The following is a 15,235-nucleotide window of genomic DNA, read 5'->3' as shown; positions in this document are numbered from 1 at the left end:
AATAACTGAGACAAGCAGATAATAATTTAAGACATCCTTCTTGGGGGTGGGGATGGCGTCCCTGATAAGATTCAAAGGCACAGCTACCGGAGGGTGGGGCTTGGCAAGGGGCGCAGGGATGTTTTCTGAGTTAAGTGGAAACCCAGAAGCTATTCCGAAAGGTCTTTTTCTTCAAAGTCTTTCTGCCCCTTTTGCCTCTCCCGCGAGACTTTAAGGCAATTTGCACCCAGTAGCTTTCTCAGCAGGGAAGCCACCGCCCGTCAATTAGCACTTCCCATTCTCCAAAGGACTTGGAATGACTGTCACCTGCACGGAGCAGAGCGGGATGAAAGGAATCCATTTCCACCATACCCGCCAGGCTCTGCTCCCACAGAGAGATGATCACAGCTGCCCAGACACGGCCGCTACCATCAACCCAGGACACAGACCTCAAAGGACGCCTTGTTAACCTCACATCGCCGTTGCCGGGATGAAGTCTTCCGTGGAAAGCGATGCCCAGCCCACACAGACAGCACCAGCGCCTAGCCCAGGGTAGGAAGAGCCAAATCGACTTTACAAGACACGAAAATCAGCTGAAAAGTCTCCCCCACGGGCATGTCTCTGCATCGCTGTTCTAACAGTATCACGGTTTCCCAGAGGACACAGCTCCTGCCCCGACCACTCGCCCAAGAAAGAGACCGTCTGGTTCTGTGGTTTCTGTGAAAGGAGCCTTTGGAACTGGCGTGACGGGCCGGGCACGTCCCGACTTCCATGCGAATGGAACGCCGATCCCAGTTCCCGGCCACATGGAGATGCTGGGAGTGCCCGAGGCCGCGGCAAGAATGTCCTTTCTGGAGTAGGTCTCAGGAACCTGACTCGGAAAAGCAGTCAGTTCTGCTAGAACGAGCATTTTGAAAACATGTATTTGTTCTGAAGCAGGGACGTATCGCGACAATCAGAGCACGACACAGATTTCGCCTCTGCTGCTGCGGTTTCCTCCGTGAGAAGCACCAGGTGAGAGCAGAGAACTGCCCCGGGCAGGCCTCGCAGGGACACACATGTCCACCTCCTCCATCGTCCTCCCGAGTGCCATCAGACGCACCCGCCACACTGGGGTCACGACCTTCCATCCCATTGCAGACAACCCTCCTTCCACCGTTTCTCAGAAACCCACAAGCCACAACCTTCCGACGCCCACGTCCTCAGCCAACCTCGGGTCTTCTCAAGGTAAAGCGCCACACTCCTCAGACCATTTAACATGCCGAAAGCGGCTCTGCATTCCTAGGTTCCTCCCTTTTCTCCTAACGTGTCACTGACGGAGTCTGAGCACCGGCTGCCTGGCCCCCTCTTCCCATAAGCCCTGCGGTTTGCACTGTGCGGTTTTGCACAGCGTGGTAATTTTTAGGAACATGTGGTAGTGCACTATAGCAGAGCTGATTACACAATTCCTATGAAATGAAGGAAAAATCTAGAATTACCAATAGCAACGATCCGTGCACAAAACCACTGTGGAAAGAAAAGAAATCCTTGGGGGTCCTCCCTCCCGCCTCTGCTCAAACAACCGTAAAATCCAGGTTCTCTGTGATCCCAGTCTAAGGGGTTCCCACTGCTCGGGATCAGACCTGCAAGGACAGAACCAGAGCCCAGATCATCGTTTACCCCAAAGCGTGCTCTGGCGGCACCCCCTCTGCTAAGAAAAGGGGGCAGCAGCCTGGAAACCGCAGGGTGAGCTCCCCGTGGAAGCGCCCCCACGCCCCCCACAGGCGCACTTGCCTGGGTCCCGTCGTCCTTGGCTCGCTTGATGTTCTGGCGCCCGTCCACCCAATAGATGAACTTGTCCAGTGGGTCATAGTCAATGGCCTTGACATTCCTCAGTCCGTGCAGGGGCAGGATGAGGTCCGGGCTGTGCTGGTCGTCGGGGATCATCCGGCTGATGGCACATTTCTGGCTGAACAGCAAGAAGGTGGTGGGTGCTAGAGGGAGGGAAAGAGATGGGGGGGGCCACAGGTCAGCATCCGGGCGCTGAAGAGGGAGCTGGCGGGACGGGCGCATTCCACTTTATGGTAAAAAGTGGATCTTTAGATGGACCCACTAGACGTGCACGGAAAAGACGCAGGAAGGACATAAAGCCATTTCTTGGGGGTGGACTACGGGAAATGCTATTCTCCTTGTTGATGCGTCTCCATTGTTCCAGTGTTTAATGAGTGCATGTGTTAATTTTTAAAACAGACATGGATTTATTTCTAAATTATCAAGACAAGACAGAAGGAAGGTACGCTGGTGAGCTCAGACTCCCACCCACAGATGTACTCGGAGCTCGGGGGGCCTGTGTAATCCGCCATACGCTCACATGTGCCCAGCTGAACTGCTGAACGCCGGCGAAGAGAACAGTGACACCGGGAGGGGACCCTCCTCGGGGGCGTCAGTGAGCAAAGCTGCCTGGGTTCAGAAACTGTGTCACTCAGAACGCGCAGGAGGCCCCTGGTTGCAACCGCTGTTAGAGTTACAGCTGGGTGGCGTGAAGCCAAGGATGGCCCCAGGTCTGCCAGCCGCTGGAGCGAGACCCAAGTCACAGCATCCCTCCGGCCGGTGGGTTACCTGCACCTGCGCTCAACCCCTCAAGGTTACGGCCGTCAGGGGGCGGGGACAACAGGATCAAAGGGAGCCCAAGAGTGGGGTGGCCCAGCCTGTGGCCCCAGGCCCATCATGTACAGCTCAGGGCCTCAAACAAGTCCCTCAGCCCATGGAAATCTCAAGTTCCTCACGTGCACGACCGGGATGCAGAAGACCAGCCCTCCTAATGCCCAGGGCTGGGCGAGGCTCAGACGAGGCCCAGATGACAGAGGGCTCATCACTGTCAGGGCTGCGCAGAGGCCGAGGTATGACGGCTCTCTGCCAACGTCACAGGAGAAAAGCCAGCCAATGGACACACCTGTTCTCCCCGGGGGACCCAGGGGCAGGAAGCTCCCAGGCTCTCTGAACTTGACCTTTCTCGTGGAAATGAGAGCAAACAGGCCTAGTAAGGCAGAGGTCAGTGTGAGGATTACGCAACTGGGCATGAGGCCACACGGCAAGGAGTCAAGAGCAGGCAGTCGGGAGCCAGCCTGCCTCGATTCAAACCTGGTTGGAACCTTAGTAGCTGTGTGACCTGGGGTGGGTTACTACGCATCTCTGTGCCTCAGGTTCCTCATCTGCAAAATGGGGACAGTGATACTCCCTACTCTATTAAAAAAGCACTTCGAGGGGGCCAGCCCAGTGGTGCAGCGATTAAGTTCGCACACTCCGCTTTGGCAGCCCACGGTTTGCTAGTTCAGATCCGAGGTGTGGACCTACACACCGCTTGTCAAGCAGGCGTCCCACACGTAAAGTAGAGGAAGGTGGGCACAGGTGTTTAGCTCAGGGCCAGCCTTCCTCAGCAAAAAGAGGGGAGGGTTGGTGGCAGATGTTAGCTCAGGGCTAATCATCCTCCAAAAAAAAAAAAAAAAAAGGCACTTAGAACAATGCCCTGGCTCTTTAAGTGAGTGCTCTCCCCCAGTGACCGGTTTTCACATTCAAATATCCTCCCATGGAATGTTCTAGCTGAAGGCTTGCCCCATCTACTTGTGTCTTGATGAAGCAACAGGTCCTCCACTTAACCTGGGCTACCAGGGAGCATTATACAGCATGTGCAGTGCACAGCCTGCCCAACCGTCCAAGTACACCAAGGCATCCCCAGATAAGAAGCTCCTTTCCACCGTCCCCCCCAACAAGAGCCAGCCTGATCCCGTGTCGGGGTGAGAGGCAGGGGGAAGGCGAGGCACTTACGGCTGCAGTTGCGGCTACTGGGGTCCAGGGTGTAATGTGAGGCGCAGCTGCAGCGGTGGCCGCCAGGGATGGCGAGGCACAGCTGGCCACACTGCCCGTTGTTGTGCATGCAGTCGTTGAGGCCGTCCTGGCGGGAGGAGTGGAACACCAGGATGTCCATGACGAAGTCCAGGTGGCCCTGGATGAGGGTGCGGTTGCGGCCGTTGGTCTTGTCGGCCCTCTCGATGCTGTGCAGGTTCCAATCGGTCCAGTAGATGTAATCGCTGTACTGCGTCAGGCCGAAGGGGTGCGGGAGGTCGTCGGCGATCACAACCCGCTCCTGGCCTGCACGGGGACACACGGCACGGTCACGGCCACGGCAAGGGCGCCCTGTGGGGCCAACCGCTTCAACCTGCAGCCTGGAAACCTGATCAGAGCCACAGAGCGTTCGGCCACTTTGGAGAACGGGCAGGATCGACCGAAGCTGGACGTCCAGCTACCCTGCGACCGGGCAACACCACGCCCACAGAGCGAGGGAAATGCACACAGCATCCACCCAAACAACACAGACGAGAACGTGCACGGTGGCCACTGTGCGTAATTGCCGTGAGCCGAAAACAACTCAAACATCCGTCCTTAGGAGAATGGATAGGACAACGGTGGATCTTCCTAAAATGGCAATGACGCAGCGATAAAAAAGAACGACGACAACGCAGGCGAATGTCAGAGTTATCAGATTGAGTGAAAGAAGCCAGACGTTAAAGAGCACATGCTGTATGATGACACTGATAGAAAGTTCTAGAACAGCAAAACTGGTACATGGAGATAGAAGTCAGGGCAGCAACGGACCCTGAGGAGGCCGGTGGGATCGACTGGGAGGAGGCGCAAGGGGCTGGAAACCTTGCCTTGATCTGCCTGGGAGCTACGCGGGTTACGTTGACGCTTCTGTGTATGAACGAGCATGTGTGTGTAACAATTCTCCAACTTCTCCGCTTACAGTGTTTGGACTTTACTACATATGTGTTATACGTCAGCAAAAACCTTAAAATGCAACTTTAAAAACAATCTTCAGCCTCTTCAGCCCAGCAGTCTGGGGAAGCCGTGCGCCACCGCAGCTGGAAGCAGGCTGGAGACCGCCTGGACCCCCACTCCTCCCCTGATCAGCACATGACCTCGGGAAAGCTGTGCAAGCTTCTCCACCCTCAGTTTCCCCATCTGCAAAATGGGTCTTCTTAAGAGTGCCCGTGTGGGCATCCACGATGCTTAACCGTGAAACCGTGATAAAGTGGTGCATGAGATTTGCAATATCACCGTGAGAAATATTCAGTGAGACCGTGCATGCAAATTGATGTGGATTAAGGCTGCCCCAGCTAGAGAAGCCCAAGGTGACCTGGCCTACATGCCAAACTATATGACCCGGTGGATTTTTTTATGGTATGAATTAGGGCTGCCCCAGGGAGAGAAGCCCAGGGCATCCTCACCTACATGCCAATCTATACGACCAGATTCGTATCTAAAGTTATATGACTGCACAATAACCAGACCCCATCTGCACTGAAATCATTTAATGACTTTTTACATCATCTTTTCTTTTCTCCAGTAAAAATAAGTCACATACCCATGCCTTATAAAATTAGCCCTAACCCTCAACTCAGGGCAGCAGCAGGAGCTCTGACAACCCATGGGCCTGTCCCCATGCAGCAGCAGCTCCTTCTGCCCGTGGGCCCTGTCCCCACGCAGCAGCCTGACTGCCCATGGGTCCTGTCCCCATGCTATTCTATTCTCTAAATAAAAGAGCACTACTGCCAGATCTTAAGAGTCTAAGAAATCTTTCTTTCGACTCCTCGGCTCACCGACCCCACATCACAAATGGCCATAATGCAAGCACACCATAAGCGCTCAGTGAAAACTACATGCAGAATAACACCCCCCCAAAGATGTCCACATCCTGATCTCAAGAACTTGTGCATAGATTACCTAACACGGCAAAAGGGACTTTGCAAGTGTGACTAAGTTATGGATTCTGAGATGGGAGATGAACCTGGCTCACCCAGGTAGAATCAGTATAAACACAAAGGTCCGTATAAGAGGGAGAGGAGAGTAAGAGAGAGATGGGCAGAAGGCTGGCTCTGAAGACAGACGGAGGAAGGGGCCGCAAGCCAAGGGATGCAGGCGGCCTCTAGCAGATGGAAAAGGCGAGGGGACGGATTCTCCCCCGGACCCTCCAGAAGGAAGGAGCCAACAGCCTGACTTCAGCCACGTGAGACCCATGTGGGACTTCTGGCCTCCAGAACTGTAAGAGAAGAAATGTGTCTGATTTTAAGCCGTTAGGTTTGTGGTCCTTTGTTACAGCAGCCCCAGGACACTCATACAAGCTGGTGCTGATTTCTGACACCCCCAGATCAATCCTAGGGAAATCACTCCAAAACGGGCATGCCACCCAGCAGTGGCACTTGGAACGCTGGTGCCAAGCAGGGGAGAACTTGTGAGATGAACCGTGGTCTGACCATACGACAGAGCAGCCGTGCGCTGAGCACACCTGTGCATGCCTGCTGAGGGTGTGATGGCGAACACGCCGGCTCAGAGCCCAGGGGGACAGGATGCAGCGAAAGAGGTGCCAACGGGAGCTGAGCCACAGCGGAAGGAGAGAGCGCGTGTGCAGGTGACACTGGAGTTCTCTGTGTCCCCAACCCCCCGGCGAGTGTGGCTCTCCAGGTCTTCCCTTGTCAAACTGTGTTGTGGGAACACTCCTGCACGTACGCTCTGCTTCTCAGTAAAAATGGTGCCACTGCAAACATGTTCACGACACGCAAGCACGCTCGTCCCACACGGGACTGAGAGAAAGCGGGATGAAGATGATACACGGTCTGATCTGAAACGACGTTTTACAAACTATTTCTCAAAAGTGAAAAAAACCAAGATATTAACAGTTAAGAATATTTAACTTAGAAATCAACAAAAACATTCCGGGACTGGAAAGAAATAGGCCAACACATGAATATTGGTTATCACTGAGTGGTGAAATTCTGCATAATTATAACGTTTCTTCCTATTTTTCTGCATTTTCAGAAGTTTTCTAAGTTGATTATTCTATTGTTAGGAAAAAACAAAGTTATTACATAACAATGTGCCCTGACTGCCTCCATCAAACCCACCCCCCAACCCCCTCCCGGGCCCTGGCCTGGGAGTGGATGGTTTTCCAACAACTGTCATTGTAGCTAAAGGCTCAGTGGGCACTTACTGTGTGCCAGGCTTGGTGAAGTGCTTTCCCCCATATTCTCTCATTTAATTCTCACCACAGCTGCTATATGAGGAAGGTAATATTAGGGACTTGAAGCACAGAGAGGTTAAGTAACTTGGCTAAGGTCACACAGCTGGTAAGCGGCAAGGCCAGGACTACAGCCAGACAGTGAGGCCCCAGTTCGTGCTCCACACTGGGCTCTACCCACGTCCGGCACTGCTACCTATCCTTCACCCACCCGGGGCCTCACACATTATCAATCCAGGGCTTGGTGAGTGTCCGGGCATTAATGAGAAACGTGCCAGGGCAGAGTGACGGGCAGGTCCGATGCACGTGGCTACCCTCAGTCTGCAGGGTCGTGCGAGCGTCTGGGGCTCTCGCTGGTTTTCGTCCGAGCGTGTCCTCACTCTGGGGGAGGGGTGTATGAGCTCACTGATTTTGGGCACACGGTTTCTCAACTGGCGGTGGCCCCTCGTACGTAATTCACCGCGGGGCTGGGGTGGCGTCTCCAAGACACAGTCATACCTCGCCCTTGGCCTCATAAACCGGGACAGTCAGTGTGCAGGGTGGGGGCAGCCACCCCAAGCAGAAACTAGGATGCGGGCCTTCTAGACAAGCCCTTCAGCTCACTTATGCCTCAGTTTCCTCATCTGTAAAATGGGCACAACCACACCCAGCACAGGTGGCAGCAGCGACGATGAGGAAGGAAGCCAAATTCTGTCCACTGCACAGGGTGGCCCCATCACCTAGTGTGTCACCCGAGAGGGTTAACATAGCCATGGCCCTCCAGCAGTCCAGAGTCCAGAGTTGTGTGTTGTGGGTTCAAATCCTGTCTCTCCTGCTGGGTGACTTGAAGTGACTTTTTTTCCTAATCTAATCCCAGGGTGCTGGGTGTGGCCTGTGAGTGGGCCCAGAACAATGTGCAGCACATAGTAGGTGATGAGGGTCGGATGGAGACTGAGAGCGTGGCCCTGGGGTCTGAGCGAGGCTCTGTGACCTTAGGTAGGTCCTGTGACCTCCCTGGGCCTCAGTTTCCCCATCAATGAAAACCTACGTCATGTCGGGTAGGGTCAAATTGTGAGTCCTGGAGCAGGGCTGAGCTGGGACCCGGCTCTCAGGAGCGGAAAGGGACAAGCCCCAGGGGAGGTCGAGGGTGGATGAGCACTCAGGGTGTGTCCACACCTCCTGCGGGGCCTGGGGACGTGCGGGTCAGAGGGCACCATGCAGCAGCGGGCTGAGAGGTGGCCAACGCCCCAGCCCAGGGAAGCTCCAGCCCTGCAGGGCCAATGCCCTCCACCCACAGGGCCCCGCTCGGCCCTCACCCAGCATGTTGGACGACTCGATCATGTTGGTGTCCAGGTCGGTCCAGTAGAGACGCTGGTCGGCGTAGTCGATGGTGAGGTCGTTGGCCCGGCCCACCTTGTCCACCAGCGTCATGCAGTTGGTCCCGTCCATGAAGGCCCGCACGATCCTGGGCTTGCCGCCCCACTCGGTCCAGTAGATGTAGCTGGAAGACACGGGGAGCGGGGCGGGCTGGGCTCAGGGGTGCCCACTCTCACCGCAGGGCCAGGGACACAACTGCCGCCATCTCCTCAGCTTGGCGCTCCCATCCCAGAGAAAGCGCATCAGTGACATCCCTCCGGCAAGCAGGGAAGGGGCGAGACCCTTGAGCCCCCCGCAACCCCAACATCCCTCCAGGGGCTGTCACCATGCCGCCTCCTGCCTCCTGAATTCCTGCAGCAGCTCCCCTGCACAGTAAATGATGACGCCCCATTTACAGACACAAACTGGGCACACAGACAAGGTGACCGTGGTACTAGAACACCTGGGCCCGGCTACCTCTGTCAGGCACAAATGCTAACTAGGCTGGACAGGATGCCGGGGTGGCCGCGGGGGTGGGGACGAGGATGAACGTGGGCAAGTCGAGGGGTTCGGTCCCTTTACTCAAAGAGGGCAGAGAGCCAGGCCCCGAGGCAGGCAGGCAGGCAGGCACGGCAGGGCCAGGCAGCGAACACGGCTCTGCTGGCTCGCCGGTTTCTTCCGCAGTGGTTCCAGGAAAGGAAACTCGCATCCTCCTTCCAGAGCTGTGGACGTTTCACCTGCACTTTCGCTAAAACCTGGAGCCCTTTCTCCCTGTCCTGCCATCCTGAAACCTTTCCTTCCCCAACAGTCATGCAACAGGTACGGTTTGGGGTGCTCCCTACACATCACCCATGCTTTATGGGGTGAGCAGTGTGTCGGTGGCACAGAAAACTCCAGGGCAGAGGGAGACCCCGCTCTAGCCCATCAGGCCCTTGCAAGGCGGGTCTTAAGCCACCTACAAGAAGGCTGGAATCTGAGGACCTCAAACCGCTCTGAGACGGCAGAGCCTGGGGACATAGGGCGAGGGAAGCAGCCCGAGACAGGACTTCCTGGCCCAGCCCTGCTATAACCGGTCACGTGACCTCGGTAAGTCACTCAGCCTCTCTGAGCCTCAGTCTCAGCATCCGTATAATCCAAGACAAAGATACCCACCCCCTGAGGCCACCAGACGCCCAGATGAGACAACCCGCGTGAAGCACCCAGTGCAAAGGCCTGATACGACAGGTGCCATTCTTTGCACTCTGGGCCTCAGTTTCCCCTCTGTGAAATGAATGGGGCCACCTCCAAGGGTCCCGCCTGCCCTGGCCACCTCAAGGCTAGTGGCGGTCAGCACCGTCCTAGTCACAGAGTGCCACCGGGCAGCCACCTGCCTCAGCTGCGGGTCATCACTGTGCTGGCTAACACGGAGAGGTCGAGGGGACGTGCGCTGGACAGAAACAGCCCTTACCCTTTGGTGGGGTCCAGGGCCAGCGACCTGGGGTTGTCCAGGTCCCTCCACACGAGGACCTGCCGGAACTGCCCGTCTAGCCGGGCCACTTCAATCCTGTTGGTCCCGGTGTCCGCCCAGTAGAGGTTCTTGCCCATCCAGTCAACCGCCATGCCCTCCGGGTAGTCGAGGCCAAACTCGATGACGTGCTCGACGGAGCTCCCGTTCATGAAGGCCCGGCTGATGGTCTGGGAGCGGCAGAGGAGGAAAGGGTCAGGCACTCGAGTTTCTGCAGACGTCTGACTATGAGAGGCTTGGCCACCTGGAGCCACTGCTGACCCCATCTGGGGCCAGACCACCAACATCTGAGGGTTTTTAAAGGAACATTTGAACCGCAGCAAAATACAACCTTTTCAGAAAAACACAGTTTGGCTATATTTATATATATCTCATGAGCCTTAAAAATAGCTGTATCGGGGCTGGCCCCGTGGCCAAGCAGGTAAGTTCGTGCGCTCCGCTTCGGCAGCCCAGGGGACATGGCACCACTCATCAGGCCACGCTGAGGCAGCATCCCACATGCCACAAGTAGAAGGACCCACAACTGAAATATACAACTAGGGGGATTTGGGGAGAAAAAGCAAAAAGGAAAAAAAAAAGATTGGCAATAGTTGTTAGCTCAGGTGCCAATCTTAAAAAAAAACAGAAAAACAAAGCTGTAAACTTTCACCCAGTAACATTCCTGCTGAAATTCTATCCCAAGGAACTGATAAGAATACAAAAGATGAGGAGCCACTGAAAATAGGATAACGGCTTTACACACAGAGATGTCATTCCTGCGGTACTGGTGAGAGTTGGGAAAAGCTGGCAGCAACCAGAACATTTAAATAAGAGAACGGTTAAGCAGAATAAGGAACATCTGTACAGTAGAATCTTCTACACATTTAAAGAACTATGTTAAAGACTTTGTAATAGGTTAATAAAATACCACTTATAATGTTAAGTGAAAAAAACCCAGAATATAAGATTCTCTGTAGCATGTGACTGTGATTATGAGAAATACTAACATAGGGACAAAGCTCGCAGGAAATACCCTGACATGTCAGCAATGGCGGACTGGGACTGGTGGGGTTATGAGTGATTCTTTTCTTCTTTGTACTTTTCTATTTCCCTTTTTCTACCATGAAGCCTTGTGGCTTTTCAAATCAGAATCATCTTTAAGAGACATGTCCTATAAATGGGAGAATAAAAGATAGATGATCAAACTGTTCCAGTTGTCTGAGACTTTAGAACAAGGCTCAGGAAACTTTTTCGGCCAAGGGGCAGACAGCACAGATTTTTGGCATCGCAGGGCACACGGATCTGTCAGGATAACTTAACCCAGTGTCTCCAGAGCAGAGGCAGACAATCCATAAACAAATGGGCGTCACCTGTTCCAATGAAACTTTATTTACAAAAGCAGACGGCTGGCCCACAGACCAGTTTGCCAAACCCTGCTTTAGAAGACGACAAAGCCTTTCCCTGTATTTATCCAGGACGTTTATATTTGCACCATGAATGAAGAAAAAGTCTGCAAAGAATGAGGGCAGCAGGGAGGGGGTGGGTGGGCTTGAACTCGAAGACAGTGTCGATTTATAACAACATTTCACGGGGACACAATCGTTCTAGAAAAGTCCACGTGTGTGTCTACTGGATCTGTTCACTGTAATCATTCATGCTGGTTTATTAAAATAGGTTCCCTAATATTTTATTGGCCGAATCGAGTTACAATAAATATTTCAGTCCTTTAAAAAAAAATTTTAAAAGCCTTTGAGGCGGTACCATTCCAGGCAAGACATTCGCAGGAAAGCTGCGCGCGTGGGACACAGAGCAGACCGTACCTTCAGGCTGACGTCCGTCCAGTAGATGTGGTTGTTGGACACGTCGAAGTCCAGCGCGGAGGCCTCCTTGACGCCCGTGAGCGGGATGGCCACGTCGTTGTTGTTGGTCTCCAGGGAGATCCTGTGGATGGCGGCTCTGCTGGTGAACACAAGGAAGGCCTCGGGGACGATGCAGGTCTTCATGTCGCTCAGCAGCTCCAGGCCGATGGGGCAGCCGCACTTGGTGGCGTGGGGGGTGAAGAAGCACAAGTGGCTGCACCCCCCGTTCCCGTCCGCGCACGGGTTGGTCCCTGGAAGGAGACACGCAGGGTCTAAAGGCTAGCAACCCGGCAGAGACGGGTGCCATCAATCCACAGCCATGCGCGGCTTTATTTCCGCCAGATGTCAGATGGGGACATTAGGCGGAGACGATGGGAACCAAGGTCCTCCCCTGGTATGGGGAAGGGGCAGTAACAGCGGTAACAACGGCTGGCTCAGGAATCGGGGCATCCCAGCGCGTTCTAACCGGCTCTGTCTGCACAGGAACCCGGGAGGATGCCACGAGGCAAGGACAGGACAAGCGGCCCCTCACGGAGCCTGGCCTCCTGGCCTGCTGACTGGCTGGAGCCCGAGAGCCCACCCAGACGGTTCCTGCCATTCACGGACTCTCTCGGCGACCCGGAAACGTCAGGCTCGCCCAGGATGGCCCAAGGCGCCTCTATTTCATAAAGCAGATGCGACTTAGCATGTTCACTTATTTTCGGCCGGCCCGTTAATCTCATTCACCTCCTGGAGTGCTGTTAAGACTGGCTTTAATTTCGTGTTAAGGATTTCAACTAAAAAAAGAATCCTTTCCCCCATCTCCCTCAGTAACTCCTGAGACAGAGAGAGAGGAAGCGAGCGAGCGAGAGCGAGAGCGAGAGAGCGAGAGAGAGAGCGAGAGAGAGAGCGAGAGAGAGAGAGAGAGAGAGAGAGAGAGAGAGAGAGAGAGGATTGAGGGGGCGGGGGAGGGAGGGGGATGGAGAGAGGGGAGCCCAATTTCTCAACCTTAAACCAAACCCCATGGCTATGTCTTTTTTCTTATCTCTGGGGTTTTATTTTTTTGTTTTTTAAACAATCACTCACAGGGGGCCTCACCTTCCACTGTGGATAACGAATGCGTTTTAAAAGGCGGCTACAAAAACACGGTCTGTCGATTCTGTCATCTTTGTACCAGGAGTGCAGGACGTTACTTTCCCAGTGACACAGAAGCAAGAGCTGCTCCCGGGTCCTCCCACACTGCCTCATCTCCGGGCCTCTGCTCAGCTGGCCCTTCTGCCGGGTGAGCCCTGCCCCCCACCTGCTCGCTAAATTCCAAGCTCAAATTACGACCCCTGGATTTTAAGGCCAGGCATACCCTAACATCCCAGCTGTAGCCATATCCTTGCAGTAGAGCTAATTAAGGAGGGTGGGTCTCGAAGAGCTAGCTAAGGGTAAGGCGCTTGAGGGCAAGCACTGAGTCCTCGCTGGCCATTCATTCATTCATTCTTTCAACAAAGGTTGCTGAGCGCCTCCAATGTGCAGGTGCTGTACTAGGCACTAGGGCCCCAGCTGGGAACAGAGCCCCTGCCCCGATGGAGCCCACAGTCCGAGCCCGCCCACATCCCGTCCCCCCCCCCAACACCTGGACGCTGCTCTCCCCAGTGTAGCTGGCTGACCTGCATTTGGAATCCTTTCCACGAAGAGGTCCATCACTGTGTTACGTGTGCTTCCTGCAGATCCTGGCTTTCATAGAAAAGGCGTGTGGCCGAGGGTCCAGCCTGGCCACAGTGGACACTGCTCTCGGCTCAGCCCCGCCATGAGATCAAGGCAGCCCCGGGTACGAGTCCTGAGCTGGGCCACCCGTGAGCTGCACGGCTCTGCCTCCTTCTCCCCGTGGAAATGGAGCGATGCCGTAACAGTGGAACTAGTGTCCACGGCTGCTGCAGGCACTAAGGCGCCTGGTCAGAGCCTGGCACAGCAGGCATCAGACAGTACCCATCATTAGAACAACGACTGCCAGCAGTGCTGGTCCACAATCGCTGCCCGGTCACTACAAGCCAGGATCTGCAACTACCGCCCCATTGCCAGCTGTTCTTAATCAGATGTCATCACATCCCCTGTCTTGCCCATCCCCCGAGTGGGGTACCCCAGCTGGACACCTATGCCGCAGCTTTGGCCCCAAACTGGGCTGCCCAGGGACTGAGGGGCAGCCACAAGCCCGCTGCTTCTTCCTTGAGCCAGCTGGCGCGGCTGACTGGTGGCTGGAGGCTAACTGGACTCACCGACGACCTTGGCCACGTTCACGGCCTTGAGCCCCATCAGGTCGGGCAGCTGGTCGATGATCACGTCCCGGCTCGCCTTGACCTTGTGCACACGCTCGATGCTACGCCGTTGCCAGTCGGTCCAGTAGATGAAGTCCCCCAGCAGCGTGAACCCGAAAATGTGCGGGAGCTTGTCCTCCAGGAGCGTCCGCCTCTTTGTTCCGTCGACGTTGATGACCTGTGGGACGGCAGGCACAGGTCTGGATGGGCTGGGGCCCCGCCAAGGAAAGCAAACCCTGAACCAACCCCGGGCCCGAGCTGCCTGCAAATCAACTCCTAGGGGTCTCAGCTCCATCTGCATCTTAGGCCACTGGACAAAGCTGGTGAGACAGCTCATCGGCCCAAGTCTCCAGGGGGGCCAGGCCAGGCATCGCTCCCACTTAGTAACGGCTGAAACCACAGCATCCACAGACAGGCCTGACGATAGCGCATGTGCAGGGCTGAAACCATATCATCCACAGACATGCCTGATCGCGGCATGCATGCAGGGCTGAAAGCGCACCCATGGACGCACCTGATCATAGTGTGAGTGCACGCAGGGCTGAAACCGCCATCTATGGACATGCCTGCTTCAGTGTGCGTGCAGTGCTGAGACCAATATCCATGGACATTTTACACGTGTGTGCAGAGCTAAACAACATCCATGCACACGCCTGATCACGGCATACATGCAGGGGTCAGGCCAACACCACAGACATGCCTGTTTCATGTGTGCACGCAGGGGTGAAACTACACCCATGGACATGCCTGCTTCATGGATGCATGCAGGGCCGAAACTAACATCCATGGACATGCCAGTTTCACGTGTGTGCAGGGCCGAAAGCGCATCCCGACACACCTGCTTCACGTGTGTGCAGGGCTATTTAAACACTTTGCCTGTTTCAGGGTTAATAATGGGCATGACTCCTCCCTCTATTCTAGAAACAGAAGGAAGCAGAGTCCACACAGTAAGTGAGAGGAGAAGGCCGGGTGTCAGAATGACAGTGGCTGGAAGGCAGCTGGGGCGCCGTCAGGGGAGTCCGACGACCCCCAGCCCCCGGTGCCCCCACCCCTCTGCTCGGCATCTCCAGAGCACTGACCGCCTCCGACATGCCACATCTGTCCTGGGCCCTGTTTCCCGTCTGTCTCCCCCTCTAGAAGGTCCATCCCACCAAGATCTGCCAAGAGGAACGGTCAGAGGGAGAGGAGAGAAGTGCAGGGCTCGAGCGGCCACCATTAGAGACAGCTTAGGGGGACGGTGGGTCCC

At 55.2% G+C, this 15,235-nt stretch overlaps 1 protein-coding gene across 6 annotated transcripts in view; it reads right to left on the bottom strand.

Moving 5' to 3' along the window:
- Window positions 1–15,235, bottom strand: part of LRP5 (LDL receptor related protein 5) — a 103,292-nt gene that overhangs the window by 23,997 nt on the left and 64,060 nt on the right. For all 6 annotated transcript variants that reach the window (XM_044762572.2, XM_070488294.1, XM_044762573.2 and 3 more), the window contains 6 exons: window positions 13,951–14,167; window positions 11,669–11,958; window positions 9,813–10,039; window positions 8,326–8,510; window positions 3,784–4,107; window positions 1,753–1,952 (listed from right to left, as the gene is read on the bottom strand). In XM_044762572.2, the coding sequence (XP_044618507.1) occupies window positions 1,753–1,952; window positions 3,784–4,107; window positions 8,326–8,510; window positions 9,813–10,039; window positions 11,669–11,958; window positions 13,951–14,167 (1,443 nt within the window). The remainder of the gene's footprint in view (window positions 1–1,752; window positions 1,953–3,783; window positions 4,108–8,325; window positions 8,511–9,812; window positions 10,040–11,668; window positions 11,959–13,950; window positions 14,168–15,235) is intronic.

Source organism: Equus asinus, chromosome 17, assembly GCF_041296235.1.
Source record: "Equus asinus isolate D_3611 breed Donkey chromosome 17, EquAss-T2T_v2, whole genome shotgun sequence".
In the NCBI taxonomy this organism is placed as follows: Eukaryota; Metazoa; Chordata; class Mammalia; order Perissodactyla; family Equidae; genus Equus; species Equus asinus.
Note: the sequence above shows the minus strand (reverse complement) of the source record. Positions and strands in the feature narration are given on the sequence as shown.